General features: G+C 37.9%; 1 protein-coding gene across 4 annotated transcripts in view; it reads right to left on the bottom strand.

The window, feature by feature from the left end:
- Positions 1-13892, bottom strand: part of HSF2 (heat shock transcription factor 2) — a 35036-nt gene extending 21144 nt beyond the window's left edge. For all 4 annotated transcript variants that reach the window (XM_047732366.1, XM_047732367.1, XM_047732363.1 and 1 more), the window contains exons 1-2: positions 13681-13892; positions 130-238 (exon numbers count right to left, since the gene is read on the bottom strand). In XM_047732366.1, the coding sequence (XP_047588322.1) occupies positions 130-238; positions 13681-13773 (202 nt within the window). In that variant the 5' untranslated portion in view covers positions 13774-13892. The remainder of the gene's footprint in view (positions 1-129; positions 239-13680) is intronic.
- Positions 13893-15909: the final 2017 nt, after the last annotated feature.

The following is a 15909-nucleotide window of genomic DNA, read 5'->3' as shown; positions in this document are numbered from 1 at the left end:
AAAGATTAAAAATTTAGATGACTACACTAGAAGTAAAAAATTTCCCTTTCCTTTATCAACAGAATGGGAAAAAAGTGGTTTAATCAGTGGTTGATGACGTACTCCAAATAAACTACTGCCCATACTCACACATATTCAGTTGCCTCACAAAGCTTGCCATATTATTGTGTTTGAAATATTTGGGAAGAATTTCTTTTGCAAATCTTTGTTCATCCAAAACCAGAAAACTCTGGCCATTCTGAAAAAGAAAGAAAAAGTTAATTTGCTGAAGTCCTCCTAGGTGATCCAATATGAACCCCAAAACTGGGCAGTCCTTTCATGATACTATTAACAGCAACAAGAAACAACCTGTAATTAACTGCCAAACTATAATGAAGCTTTTTGATGTCAACCTCAAAAGTTTAGGAGTATGTCTAAAACCAAAGCTGCATCATGCACTAAGGTGAAATATTAGAATTTCCATTAAATCAGAAGAAAAGAAATACTGTAAGTATGCAACATAACTATTTAACACTGTTTTAAAGCCAATGCAATTAGACAAAAACAGACAAAATTATAAGAGGAAGTTGTATTTTATCATTAACAGACCTATCTTTGCACAATCAACTGAAAAACTATTTTAAAAATTCAGTAAACTATCAGATTAATAATATTTAAGGTCACTTGTCTTCTTCCATACAAAAAAAATAATTTGAAACTTACTATAATACATTATCAAAACAGCACGTTACTGGCATAAACACAGAGAGACAGATCAGTGGAACAGAAAAAGAATCACCAAATACACCCTTACTGATAAGGTCCAAAGATTTTGACCAGAGTACCAATACCATTCTAAGGAGAAAAAAGAATTTTCAACAAACAGTGCTGGGAAAGCTGGATACTGATGTGCAAAAGAACAAAATTTATCTTACACCATATACAAAAATTAACTCAAAATGGATCAAAGACCTAAACGTAAATGCTAGAACTATAAAAATAGTAGAAGAGGGGGCACCTGGGTGGTTCAGTTGGTTAAGTCTGCCTTCGGATCAGGTCATGATCTCAGGGTCCTGGGACCCAGTCCAGATCAGGCTCCCTGCTCAGTGGGGAGTCTGCTTTTTCCTCTCCCTCTGCCCCGCCCCCCCGCTCCCCCCCACCAGCTTATGTTCTCTCTCCCTCTCAAATAAATAAAATCTTTGAAAAAAACAAAAGAAAAGAAAACTTAAGGGGGAAAGCTTCATGACCCTGGATTTGGTAATGATTTCTTGGTTAACATGATTTTTTGGTTAACATCAAAAGCCCATGCAACAAAAGCAAAAGCAGACTAAATGAAGCCACCTCAAATGTAAAAACTTTTATGCAAAGAACACTACCAATAGAATGAAAAGGAAACCCACAGAATCAAATAAAATATATGCAAATTGTTTATCTGATAAGGGGTTAATATCCATAATAAAGAACTTCTACAATTCCAACAACAAAAAAGAAACAACCCAGTAAGAGATAGGGCAAAGGATGTGAGCAAATATTTTTCCAAAGAACATATACAAATGGCTAACAAAATGTAAGCAAAGATGCCTAACATCACTAATCAGGGACATGAAAACCAAAACCACAATCACCACTTCATACCCATTAGGATGGCAATTATTTTTAAAAACACCAAATAAACTGAAAATAAGTGTTGGAGGAGACGGAGAAATTAGAACTCTTCTCACTGTTGGTGGAAATGTAAAATAGTGCAGCTGCTATGGAAAACAGTATGGTAGTTCCTCCAAAAACTAAACATAGAATTACTATATAATCCTGCAATTCTACATCTGTGTATATTCACAGAGAACTGGGCAGGTACTCAGAAAGGTATCTGTATACCCGCATTCATAATAGCATTATTGCAACAGTCAAAAAACGGAAGCAACCCAAATGTCCACTGACAGATGAACGGATAAACAAAATTTGGAATATACACACATGAGTACTCAGCCTTAAAAAAGAAGGAAATTCTGTAAACTAGCTACAAAAGGACAAATGCTGTATTATTCTACTTATACGAGATATCTGGAATAGTCTAATTCATAGAGACAGAAACAGAATGGTTATTAGGGGCTAGGAAAAAGGAAGACTTGGAAACTATTATCTAATAAGTATGAGGTTTCAGTATGTAAAGTTGAAAACCATTCTGGAGATGGTAGCGATGGCTGCTTAATAATGTATATCTACCCAATGCCACTGAACCATATAGCTAAAACTGGGTAAAATAGTTAATTTTATGTTAGGTGTATTTTACAGTAACAATTTAAAACTAAAGTAGAATAAAAGATTCCAATAATAGAAAAATTTTACATAGCTAAAGATAAATATACAGAACATTTAAGAGAATATTAAACTATAGTTTTCTCTATACAGTACTATAGAGCTGTCAATTCTAATTAACCAATACATTTGCAATAAATTCTCAAAAATATTTTTTGAGAGGATGTGAGGAGATGCTAACACAACCAAATATTAGGTACTAGAGTTCACTTGTAAAATAATTATGTAACAATAGGCAAGAAAACACAAAAAGCAATGAAAAGAGGGGTGTTAATCCTATCCTATAAAAGTGACAGAATTTTAGTGTTTCTAAGAGTTTGGCACTAAAGAATAGATAGTAAAAAATAAATAAATGGAGAGATTAGAGAGAACAGAAGCAGCAACAAATCTACTTGAGAATTTAACAGGTAATAAGTACCAGTAACATTCAAATTGGGAAAAATCAGGAGAAAAAAATTCATTCATGAACTCTCTATTTGGAAACCAAAAAGCAAAAAGCTCAATGCTAACTCACTGCTCAATCACTCTTTATAACCGTGCTCTTGGAAGTTATGATGCAAACCTAGAAGTCATAATGTAAGAATTTATATTTTATTCATGGAAACTGCTAGCTGCCTACCCTATTTCCAAATTCTTCTACTTTATTTTTGTTATTTTAAAACTAAAATTGTATATTTTTAAGCTGTACAACATGATTTAATATATTTACATACATAAAGAACTACAGTCAAACTAATTAACGTACCTTCTCCATCAAGCCTCTGCAGAGTCAAGAAAACAACAAAATAAAAAGAAAAAGAAAACCTAACAGAATAAGAGTATTTGCAAGCAATATATCTGATAAGGGGTTAATAATCCAAATATGTAAGGAACACATACAACTCAAAAGCTAAAAAAAAGACACCGATTAAAAAAGAAAACAAAGAGACATTTTTCTAAAGATAAAGAAATGGCCAAGAAGTGTATGAAAAGGCATTCAATATCACTAATCATCAGGGAAATGCAAATCAAAGCCACAATGAGGTACTACCACTTCATATCTGTTAGGATGGCAATTATTAAAAAAATTAAAAATAACAAGTGTTGGTGGGGATGTGGGGAAAAGGGAACTTTCATATACTGTTTGTGGTAGCGTAAATCAGTATAGCCATTATGGAAAACAGCATGAAGTTTCCTCAAAAAACCAAAAAATAGAACTACCACATGATCCAGCCACTCCTTTCTTGGGTATACACTCGAAGGAAATGAAATCAGTATCTCACAGAGTTATCTGTGCTCCCATGTTCATTGCAGCATTATTCACAATAGCCAAGATATGAAAACAACCTAAGTGTCCCTCAATGGAAGAAAGGCTAAAGAAACTGTGATACACACACACACACACAGAGACACAAAATGGAACATCATTTAGCTTTAAAAACAAAGAAATTCATTTGCAAAAACTTTCTTACTAATAGAACCACAATTCTGTTTGATGCTGCAACTACATTTCTCAGTCCCCCTAACAAACAGAGGCAGCTGAATGCATACCTGGCAATTAAGATATAAATAGAATGGACTGAGTAGGGCTTCCAGAAAAACTTCTAAAAGGGGAAAGATCCAAAGTGTCAAACCCCTATATCCCATATCCCTGCTTGGAACTTGAAGATAATGACTAAAGCTTCAACAACCACTGAGGTGGAGAAACTAAGTATGGCTGAAAAGACCAGAAGGTATCTTCAGACTTAAAAAGAAAATACATCTCTATTCTGTTTAAACCACTGTTTGGACTTTTTTTTTTTTAAGATTTTATTTATTTATTTGACAGAGAAAAGAGAGAATAAGCAGGGGAGGTGGCAGGCAGAGGGAGAAGCAGACTCCCTGCAAAGCAGGGAGCCCCAATGCCATGTGTGGCTTGATCCCAGAGTCCCCTGATCATAACCTAAGAGGAAGGCAGGTGATTAACGAACTGATCCACCTGGGTCCCCCTGTTGTTTGGAATTCTATTATTTGTGTCTGAAACTAAAACTAAGTCATAATAGAGTTATTATGAAAATTCAATTAAGTCAATTAACATAAACATGTTTTAAATATTTATGACAGGTAACTGCATAATTAAAAATTTCTGACAAACCAGTAAGATGAAAAACCCAATGTAAAATTTAGAAGAGGCCCAATCTCATTATAACTGAATGTACAGAAAAAATAAATAAATAAATACAATAATGATTTTCACTTATTAGATTGGCAAAATTTAAAAAGTTTGATGATAATCAGAGTTGGTTATTAGGCAATAACTCTTTAAAATGCATGTTTTTTCCTATCCTAAAAAACTTCCTTTTACCTTACTTCCCTCTCAATCTACCTGCCCCATTTGTCTTTTCCTTCACTGCAAAATTTAACAAACAATATTTCAAAGCCCCCTTCCCTAATGTAGTACCATCTACATATTCTTGCTAAAAATTGGTTTTGTTCTCCCTTACTCTACTCAGACCGTTTTTCTCTAAAATCTCAAATTCAATGCCTTCCTTTCAGTCCTGATTTTCCCACACCTCTCTGTGGCGTTTCATTTGGCACTACTGACAATCCCCTCCTTAAATACTCTTTTGGCTCTGAAACTATATACTATTGGGTCTCCTATCTCATATTTTCTTTCAGTTGTATTCACCTATCAAGAGGTAGTGTTTTTCAGATTTCTATCCTTGATCATGATACCTTATACACTCTCTCCTTAGGCAATCTCATCCACTCCAGTGTATCTAACTACTTGACTTTATTAAGTATGATGATTTATTAACTATAATCACATCTATTATCTCTGCCCCGACCATCTCAAATTTCACACTCAAATTTTTGATCTGTTAACATTTTTACATAATGTTCTTTAATTCACTATGTTCTCAACCTATTATCTATTTCAAATCCATCTTCCTACTCACCAAGTCAACTTTTTTTCTGTAACCTCCCTCCTGGCATGCCCCCTCCCCTCTATGATATCAACAGGAAAAAGATAAATTAAATTCTTAATTTGGGGGCACCTGGGTGGCTCAGTGGGTTAAAGCCTGGGCCTTTGGCTCGGGTCATGATCCCAGGGTCCTGGGATCAAGCCCTGCATCGGGCTCTGGGCTCAGCAGAGAGCCTGCTTCCCTTCCTCTCTCTCTGCCTGCCTCTCTGCCTACTTGTGATCTCTGCCTGTCAAATAAATAAAATCTTTAAAAAAAAATTCTTAATTTTAATGGCTAATAACTTAAGGGGGAAATATGAAAAACGTTCCCTTTAAAAATAAGAAAAAGGGATCTCATGATCACTACTTCTGAGGTCTTAGCCACTGCAAACAAATAAACAAACAAACAAACAAAAACCCAAAACTTTTTTTTAGGGTATAAAGTTCTGAAAGAACAAAACTATCATTCACAAATGTATGGATGTACACTTTAAGACCCCAAATCAGTAAAATGATTGGCTCACCAATTTATTATCAACATACAAATGTTATTCGTATTTTTAACTATGAGCAACACCTAGAAATGTAATTTTAACTAATGAACACCACTTACAACATCTTGGGATATCTAGGAAGAAAATCAAACATGTTCAAGACCTAATTACCAAAAAATATAAAACCTTATTAAATAAAATTAACTTAAAAATATGCCTTGTTTGTGGGCATATTCAATATCATAAAGACATCCATTTTCCCTAATCTGATTTATAGTTTCAATGCAATCCCAATTGAAATCCCAGTAAGTTTTTTGAATGGAACTTGATTTTAAAACATACAGAAGAGCAAAGACCAATAAAGTCAAGGTATTCCTGAAGGATAAGCTGACCTCCCAAAAGTAACACACTATAAAGCTACAGTAATTAAGACACGTGATAAGAGCAAAAAAAAAAACCAAAAAACAAAAAAAACCCCAAAAAACAAAAACCTGTTCAGTGAGATGGAATAGAGAACCTAGAAGCAAAAAAATCACAGTATCTACCTGTAATTTTGCTGTAAGTCAGAGGGAGCAATACCCATCACCATGGAAAGGAGGAAACATTCAATGAAGGAGCTAGGACAACTGAAAATGTATATGGAAAACAATGAAAATGGATTCCTCGCACCACACACAAAAATCAATTCCAGATGAATTAAATGCTTACACATAAAATGCAAACTATTAAACTTCCAGAAAAAAAAAAAAAAGAAGAGAAATAGAAAAGTATTTTTCTCTCCCTGGAGAAGAGGTAAGAGAAAACATCCTGCAGAAACAAAAAGCATGAACAAAAAAGATGAATATATTCTACTAAAATTAAAAACCTGTACTCATCAAAAGGAAAAGATAAACCTCAAACTGGGAGAAGACATACGCAATACACAGACCCAAAGAATGAACATACGGAATACACAAGGAATTCCTACAAATATTAAAAGACAAGCCACCCAATAGAAAAATGGTGAAATACTTCACAGAATAGGAAACACATATGGCCAATAAATATGAAAAGGTATTTGAACACATTATTAATTGGAAATATAAATTAACACCTCATTGAGGTAATACTTTACATCTACTGGATTGGTAAAGAATTAAGAAGAATGGTAATATCAAGTTTTGAAGATGTGGATTTGTGGAAAATCTCATGCTTGGCTAACAGGAGTATAACATTATTCAATCTCTTTGGAAAATAATTTGAACTATCATCAGGCTGAACAGTTCATACCCTATTTTCCAGCAATTCCAATCTTAATTTAAGTATATACATCTTAAATTCCTGCTTGTATACACCAGGAGAAGTATATAAGAATATACATAACAGCAGTTGACACAGTTGATCACCTTCTAGTTTTTGAACCATTTTTTTCCATTAACTTCTACGACCTCACTCCCATTTTTTCTCCTGTTGCACTGTTTCTTCTCACTCTCCCTAGGTTTTCTTATTCTCATTTGCCCTCTAAAAATCAGAATGACATGTCTTTCAGCTTCTTCTATCTTCATTTGTCTCCCTAGATGATCTCATCCAGTCCCATGGCTTTACCACTCATAAGCTCCAAACTCCACCCTGAATGCCAGTGTCTCATATCCAAACATCCTGTTCAACATTTCCACTTGGATGTCTTGGGAGTGTAGAAGTCATTCAGGCTGTTCAAAAATATTCCTGTTCTCCTTCCTATCACCGAACTTCCTCACCTCCTCTGAAATTAGGCATGGTCATTTCACCAAGTGTGGTCGATGAAATCTAAGCTAAACGAAACAATTTTCAAGTAACACTAGTGTCCACTGTAATCTCAAAGATATATGGCCAAACGATATCCACTTCCATTTCTCTGAATTCTCCCCCATCTGAGCAAATGGGGTCATCATTTATCTTGTTGTTCAGGCCAAATCTGAGTCATTCTTAATTCTTCTCTGTCTTTCCTGCAACTCCAGACAATTTATTAGTAAGTTCTGCTTTACCTTTGAAGTAAATATCAATCCAACAACTTCTCATCTCCACTGCAAATATGCTAGTCTCAGCCACACTATTTTCACTAACATAGTGGAAAGCTGTGATAATCTACAAACTAGTTCCCTAGATTTCCAGTGTCCTTACCATAGCCCTAAGCCCCTATACCACCTGCTCCTGCCTACTCTGACTTCAATCTTGCATTTTCCAGATACTCTAACCACATGGGCCTTCTCCAATTACATGAACATGCCACGTTCAAGACTTAACATTTGCCATTGTCCTTTGCCTGGCCCATCTTTTCAAAGTGTTCAGATCTCTGCTCAAACATCTCCTCAGAGAAGCTTTCCTAATCAGTCTACCTAAAATACCCACAAACCCCATTTATGTTATGTGCTAGTTTATCAATTTATTGCTCCAAATTCATTCCTCATTGTCTGCTTTGCAAATATAGAGGTGGGCTCCTTAAATATCTTTTTCTAGATGGCATGGTGATAAGCTTTGTCAACAGAAGACACTAGAGAGATACTACAAAAGAAGGGGGTTCTCCTTCCTATTTCCTGGTTCTTTAACAATGGCAGGTTCCTACAGTACAAGCAGGTTCTCCAGCACCTAGCTCCTGCAGGACAGAAGGTCAGCACCACAAGGCCAACATTCTCTCTCTCTCTCTGGAGGTTTCAAATCAGAGTATATCTGGAAAGACAGGTCCCCATGAACAGCTGTTAAGGGTGCTTTAGAACAAGGGCTGATACATATCTTTTCTTAAGGCATTAGATAGTAAATATTTTGGGTTTGTAGATCATAACGTCACAATACTGCCATTGTAGCAGGAAAGCAGTTATAAACAATATGTAAATAGATTGTGCATGGTTATGTTCCAATTAAACTTTATTTAAAAAACAGATGACTGGCCCATGGACCATGGTTTGCCAACCCCTGCCTTAGAAGGTATATCTTGGGGGCACCTGGGTGGCTCAGTGGGTTGAAGCCTCTGCCTTCAGCTCAGGTCATGATCCCAGGGTCCCAGGATCATGACTGAGCCCCGCATCAGGCTCTCTGTCAGCGGGGAGCCTGCTTCCCCCTCTCTCTGTCTCTGCCTGCCTCTCTGCCTACTTGTGATCTCTCTCTCTCTCTAATAAATAAAATCTTAAAAGAATTAAAAAAAAAAAAGGTATATCTTGAAGGATGAACTTCCAGTAAGTTCCACCAGTGCCTTCTTTGCCATTCATTAAGTGAGGTGTGGTCATACTCTTTTTATAACTGCCAATCCTATATTCTTTAGAGTTTTTACTCCAATCCCCCGATACCATAATTCTACTAAACTTTCCCTCTTTATATTTAAAAACAGTTTTCTTCTTTTATACTACATGACATTGGTCTCCTAATTGCACCCGGATCTCTCTTTTTACCGTGCTTTATTTCCTTTATGGTATTTACCCACTAACTGAATTACATTATCTGTGTTTATGGTTTTTTTTGTTTGCTTACATTTTAATATCAGTGTCCTCCATTAGAATATAAGCACTATGAAGCCACTTTGTTCACTACTGAATGAATCCCTAGTATCTAGGACACTCTCTGGTCACAACATATTCATGATAAATATTTTAAGTGATCAAATAAATGAATTTTTGGTGACAGTGGACCAAAATATCTTTTTAGAAGTTCAACTCTTGGATTATATCAAATGAAATGATGACTGCACCTTGCTTGTATCTGCATGTGCTCTCCTTCTCATACAACCCTTATTCACCCATATTCTGTGTCTGCTTATGGTATTCCTTCAGTCTCTACTCTAAAATTAGAAGATAACCTCTGAGTACAAAAATTCCACTTTACCACCATTTAAACCTGTGAGGCTCAAACAATACAATACAGAACTCTCCCAACACATTCCACAAGGGGCAGAAAGCCATTACTGAGTGAGGCAGGAGAGATGGGTAGCTTCTTTTTAGGTTTTACCCATAAAGGTTGGCAAGCTTCCAAATAATTGTTACTGCTTGAACTGGTAGTCAGTTAAAAACATCCAAAATATTCTTACTAATCATCTTTCAGTCCCATTACTTTAAAATTCTTCAGAATATTAATTTTTAACTTTTTTAAAACAATGCATAACTTATAAATGTTCACCAACCATTCCTTCTGAGTCTCTCATTCTCTCTTATGTATACAAATAAAAAATACTCATCAATCAGTCTTTCAACTTTTCTGTAGACTCATTTAAGGTGGATTTTACTCCCATTCTGCCACATCATGGTTTTGTTTTTACTTGAGAATAGTGCAATAATTAAATGGCTGCTGGGAAGTTCCAAATCATACCCAAATATTAAGTTCTGGATGCTCAAATTCATCCAAAATAGCTAGAAAGCACTAGTCCAATACTGGTTTTGCTCCACTTCCTTCCTAGTTCCTGACTTGTCTTGCTGATTTGAGAGGGATGGAGAAATAACACATGTCAGAGGGCATAAAAAGGTGGACCAGATAGGTATGAGTCTTTTTTTTTTTTTTTTTTTTAAGTAGGCTCCAGGCCCATCATGGAGCCCAATGTGCAACTTGAACTCACAACCTTAAGATGAAGACCTGAACTGAGATCAAGAGTTGGATACTTAACCAAGTGAGCCACCCAGGCACCAAGGGTATATGAGGGCTTTAGTGGAAATTATTTCTTGGTCTTCTCAAACAATCTGAAGAACAGAAACAAAGGTAGTAACACTAAAAAACAATGACTTCCAGTTCCTTCCTGCCTTTGTAACTACTTCACTTCAAAATACACGATCAAATTTCAGTAACAGTAAAGGCTGTTCCTCACTATCAATGGCAAGAGCTTCCAACTTCCACAACCTCTTGTCCCTGAATATCAAGTTTCTGCAGTTGCTTCCAAGTTAAACTGGTGCCTTCTGTTTAGGACTTGGTTACACTTAAAACAGCTTTAGGTTGTCCAACAGCACTATCTCTGTCCCTGATTCTGGCAACAGACAGCCTACCAGAGCCAAAATAGCTATACAGAAGTTTGAAGTTATTTCCTATAAATAACTAACTTCCTATAAATTTCCTAACTTTTTGTAAAAACAAAAAAGAAAGAAAAAAGAAACTTTTTAGGGGAAAATATGGAAAAAATTAAAATATGTACAAATGTTTTAAAGAAACTCTGGATCTAAAGGCATTTCCGTTGTTTGAATCAATAACATATTTAGTATAATTTTGATTGCCTGGAATATTACATTTTTATAATTCATCATGAGAATGGGGGTGTTTCACTTTTCATTTTTGTCATACTACAAGTTTCAAGGAAAACTAGTCATATCAGTAAGTCTTCAGGAATACTAAGCCAAACTTTTCAAACTGCAGTTGGTTTTTCTCCCCCCTCACCCTACACTCCAGCTAGAGGAGTAAATTATTTTTCACAAGTGAAGAAAAAAAAATTGCATTTAAGATTGCCTGGTTTCTTGGGGCGCCTGGGTGGCTCAGTGGATTAAGCCGCTGCCTTCAGCTCGGGTCATGATCTCAGGGTCCTGGGATCGAGCCCCACATCGGGCTCTCTGCTCAGCAGGGAGTCTGCTTCCTCCTCTCTCTCTGCCTGCCTCTCTGCCTACTTGTGATCTCTCTCTCTGTCATAAATAAATAAAATCTTTAAAAAAAAAAAAAAAAAAGATTGCCTGTTTTCCAAAACATCTGCTGCTTCTAAAAGGTCTTAATATGATTTTCACTCAGATAGTATAAATGCTAAATTACCTCAACAGAAATTCAGCAAAATATGTTTGAAGGAAACCAGAAACAACCATAAATAGCAACTTCTAAAAGATGAGCATAACTTATTTTGTTTTTTCCATTTAACATCATTGTTTATTTTTACCTTTCATTTCATTGTTAACACTGCTTTTGGAAAAATCTGTGGGAAAGTAAGAGAGACAGACTTCCTAAGCAACCAAGCTAAGCCCTAGACAACCTTAATCCAGAACTGTTCACTGACTTGCAAAAGGATAACATTTTGATATAACACTAAATATTATACCAACCTGCATTAAGTGAAGTGCTATTGATGGAAGACTAATCTGGGAGGTCAGAAATCTATGTTAGGTTCCACCTCCAATAACGGCTAGCTTTGTAATTATGGATAAGAAATCTAATCTAAGCCTCAAATCCTCATCTATACAATGATGAGGCTAAAGTAGATTACCCCTAAGAGTCTTTTCAGGCATAATTCTATCTTTATCATTCTCACCATTTCCATTACACAGTCTAAGGATTTCACTGATACATCAAACATGTATTAAATACTTATTGTGTCCTCGGCACAAACACAGTCTCTGCCCTCACTGAATTTATACTCCAACTGTCCCATTATATATTAGAAAATGAGTAAAACATAAGTTTAGACTTAATAATGGGATAAATAAGAGTTATTTTTAAATGGCCATACAAGCCAAAAAGGTATGATAAAATCAGCTTGGGTGGAAGAGAGACTCTCAGTCCAGTCTCTAATATGAATACAAGGCTGAGTAACAGCAGACTGTGCTGATCCATCCCTGTCAACTTTTAATCCTTCTGACCGATGAAAAGCATGACACATCTGTTTATTTTTAAGTGTATGCTGGTGGCTGCCTTTATTATTTTCACCTCTCTTTGTATGACTGTACAGGATTCACCGAATGCTTAATACACACCATCCAGCTGATGATACTGACCTTCAAGAAAATTAAGTCCTAGAAGGGGTATAAAAAAATGAACAAATGACAGTGATATGAGAAAGAATACAGTGTTACAGAGATCAAAAACTTCATGTACTCAATACAGTGCTCCCTCCTAAGATAAAAGTAAGTAAAACTGAGAGCTTCTACAATAGGAAGAGAATGGAAAAGGGAGAAAAACAGAAGGCAACATTTACTCAGCACTTAACAGGTGCCAGGCACTCTGAGGGTAGTTTTCACTTACTGTTCTCCAGCCCTCTAAACAAGAAAATATCCCAAACAGGTGATCACCTAAAATAAGAAAAATCCACCCCACTTTACAAAATTATTTCAAAAGTCTGAGAGTGCATTTGAACGCAAATGCATTGTTTATGTAATAATCATTCTGCTTAGAATCTTGGTATTTGGAACTTGTAGAGTCTTGGATCACCCAGGCAACCCATTCATCGTAAGGACGATGAAACTTAGGCCAGACAAGATAAGGAGCTTGACTAAGGTCATCCCTGTTCAGTGGCAGAGTTGCGATCAAACCAACAATCAAGGCATCATATACCACTCTCCCAGCAACTGTTCAGTGAAATTTAGTGATTCATTTTAGCTTCTAAATTACTGAACACCTATGTATAAGAGCACTTTTATTAAAATCATAAAAATACGTTTCTACAAACGGCTCAAAATTCGCAAAGAATGATGTACCATTTTCTACATAAAATCTCGAAACCTACTGACAACGAGTAGCCTGCGTTTACTGCGTTTGAACATTTTCCTATATCCCTGACTGCTCTCAAAAAAGATTCAGGTGCAAAGCGAAATGTATTTTTTAGTGAGAACCAGGTCGCTGAGGTAAAGATTTCTCAAACCCCTGCGCCCAGGGCTCTCCGCGTCCTCAGCGATTCGTAGCCCGCGAGCCGGGAAGGAGGACGGAGAATGAGTGTGCAATAACGTGGCTCTCGCGCCCTCGGCTCGTTGGCCGCCTTCGTGCTGCCGGGCCGGTTCCGAACGCGGACGGGGCCGGACCGTTACGGGGCCTCCCGGGCCGCTGCGCCCGGCGCGGGCTGCCCCTCCCCCACCGCGGCCTGAGCCAGCAGCGCTGGCCCGGACCCCCGCGGCTCCCCGCGCGAACAATACAAGGGTCCCTAGCGAGACTGAACGCCGGGGCCCGCGCTACCCCGCCACCCCGCGCCTCGCAGAAGGCATCGAGTCGCAGGCCGCGACAGACAACCCCACAGGAGGGAGAGAGGAGGCGGTTAGTCAGGGGGTTCGGAGGCCGCCGTGCCCTCACCCGTACCTGGCTCCAGGTGATGAACTCGTTGGTGTGGGTTTCCTCCACAAGCGTCCACAGCTTGCTGAGGAAAGCAGGCACGTTCGAACTCTGCTTCATTGTTAACGAGACGCAGGGATTCCGAATTCTACACCCGAACACGGCGGCAGCAGAAGCGGCAGCGGTAGTGGCGACGGCGGCGGCGGCAGCTGCTGCTCCGGGAGAACGCCCACAACGCAGGCGCAGCAGCTCTCGGGCCCCGCCCCCCAAGCCTCGCCAGGCGCGCAGCGAGGCGGGGTGGACCGGCGGCCGCACATGACGGACAAGTCTCGGCGTTTGGCCTGTGCGCACTGGTCTCGCGCTGGTCCCGTTTCCGACCAATCCCAGATGCGGATCGCACAACAAAGAAAAGCGATAGGATGCTGCCGACAAGAGGGGGTGGGAACAAAGGGGGCGCTGCCTTCTCATTCGCCTTTTATACAGGAGCCGTCACTGTAGCGGACCTTAGGCTTAGTGGACTGTGTTTGGTTGCTTCACGTGTAAACGGCTTTGGGTTTCCGAGCTGTGGCTGGGAGGCTACAGAAAGTCCTCAGGGGTATTTCAGACATCAGTTTGGCGGGCAAGTGTGGATTGCACCAGTCAGGAGGAAGTATAATAATTCACATGGGGCTTAGGGGGAGGGGAGGGAAGCAGCTTTCAAACGTGACGTGCTAGGCCTCAATTTGAAACTCTTAAAAATAGTAAACCTTGCCCTTAAATTTTCACTAGGAGAAAATGGTTACATTAAAATACGTTTATCAAAAAGAGGAATTTAAATATTAACTTACTCTTAATAAGTATGTACTACAGTGAACCAGGAACGTTAATAGGCACTAACACGCTGTTTTTAATTCAATAGACACTGAATAACAACTATAAGCCTGGCATAAAAAGAAAAAGTTTCACTTGCACTCTTGTAATCAATTAAAATAATTATTCCTGTACATACTTAACCAGTATATTCTTGTTTCCCAGAGATTGTCTGATATAGTGAGGGGGGTGGGTGGACAAGGAGTCAGTATATCTGAATTTAAACCCACTTCAAGGACAGGTAAGTGAATATTAAATTACACTGGTTCTGTGTAATTTAGAGTAATCCCTTATTCTGTCAGTGCCAGACTTAGCTATCTCCTCATTGGAAATACGACTATCCCTCTTTTTACCCATGTAAGATAATATTAATGGGTGTGGCAATGTGAAATATCGTACAAAATTAAACTTTATTTTTTGCAAAAGTCAGCATGTGAATACAAGAATTTACAAAGAAGTTAGAGATAACATTTTATACTAATTCACCACAGGATTGGTTTATTTCCTGGGTGCATATAAAATAATACATTAAAAAAATTAAATACAGGCAATTTCCAGTGAGCAAATGTTTATTCAATAGTGACTTCGTGTTCAGCCCTCATCTGCTTGCTGAAGCAAAATCAGGTGTATGGCAGGATATATCCAATATATCTGGATTAAAGAACTAATATTTGTGAGCACTTATATATGCCCAGGGCTTTATTATCTCTCCTATTTCTCACAACAACCCAATAAAGCTGATCTTGTCATTCCATTTTTACAGTGAAGATTCTGAAGCCCAAAAGTGAATTAATTTACCTGTACTGCAGCTAGTAAATCAGAGAGGGAATTTACCCCCAGGGTTTATTAAGCTCAAAACCCTGTGCTCTGGGGCGCCTGGGTGGCTCAGTGGGTTGAGGCCTCTGCCTTTGGGTCAGGTCATGATCTCAGGGTCCCGGGATTGAGCCCTGCATCAGGCTCTCTGCTCATCGGGGAGCTTGCTTCCTGCTCTCTCTCTGCCTGTCTTTCCACCCTCTTGTGATCTCTGTCAAATAAATAAAATCTTAAAAAATATATAAAAAAGAAAACTCTGTGCTCTTTCCATTGCATGATGATGGCACCACCTCAGTGCTTAAGATGTTCATATTCTAACTTGAGAAACAAGATAAACACAATGATCAGCAATTATCATTTTTTTTTTAGAAAAAGCTAAATTGACGACATTAAAAATACTAGGAAAGTTTAGAAAGGGTTAAGTAAATTAAGGTAGTAAGGGAAGACATCATAGAGGATAGTGACCTTAAGTTGGGTCTTGAAGTACAGTTGCATTGGGATAGCTGAAAGGAAGACAACAATGAGCAAAAATGGGAGGCTAATGAGCATGATCTGTCTATGGAGAGTGACAGTTCAGAAGGTAAGATTGATAGT

This window comes from Lutra lutra, chromosome 6 (genome assembly GCF_902655055.1).
Source record: "Lutra lutra chromosome 6, mLutLut1.2, whole genome shotgun sequence".
NCBI lineage: Eukaryota > Metazoa > Chordata > Mammalia > Carnivora > Mustelidae > Lutra > Lutra lutra.
Note: the sequence above shows the minus strand (reverse complement) of the source record. Positions and strands in the feature narration are given on the sequence as shown.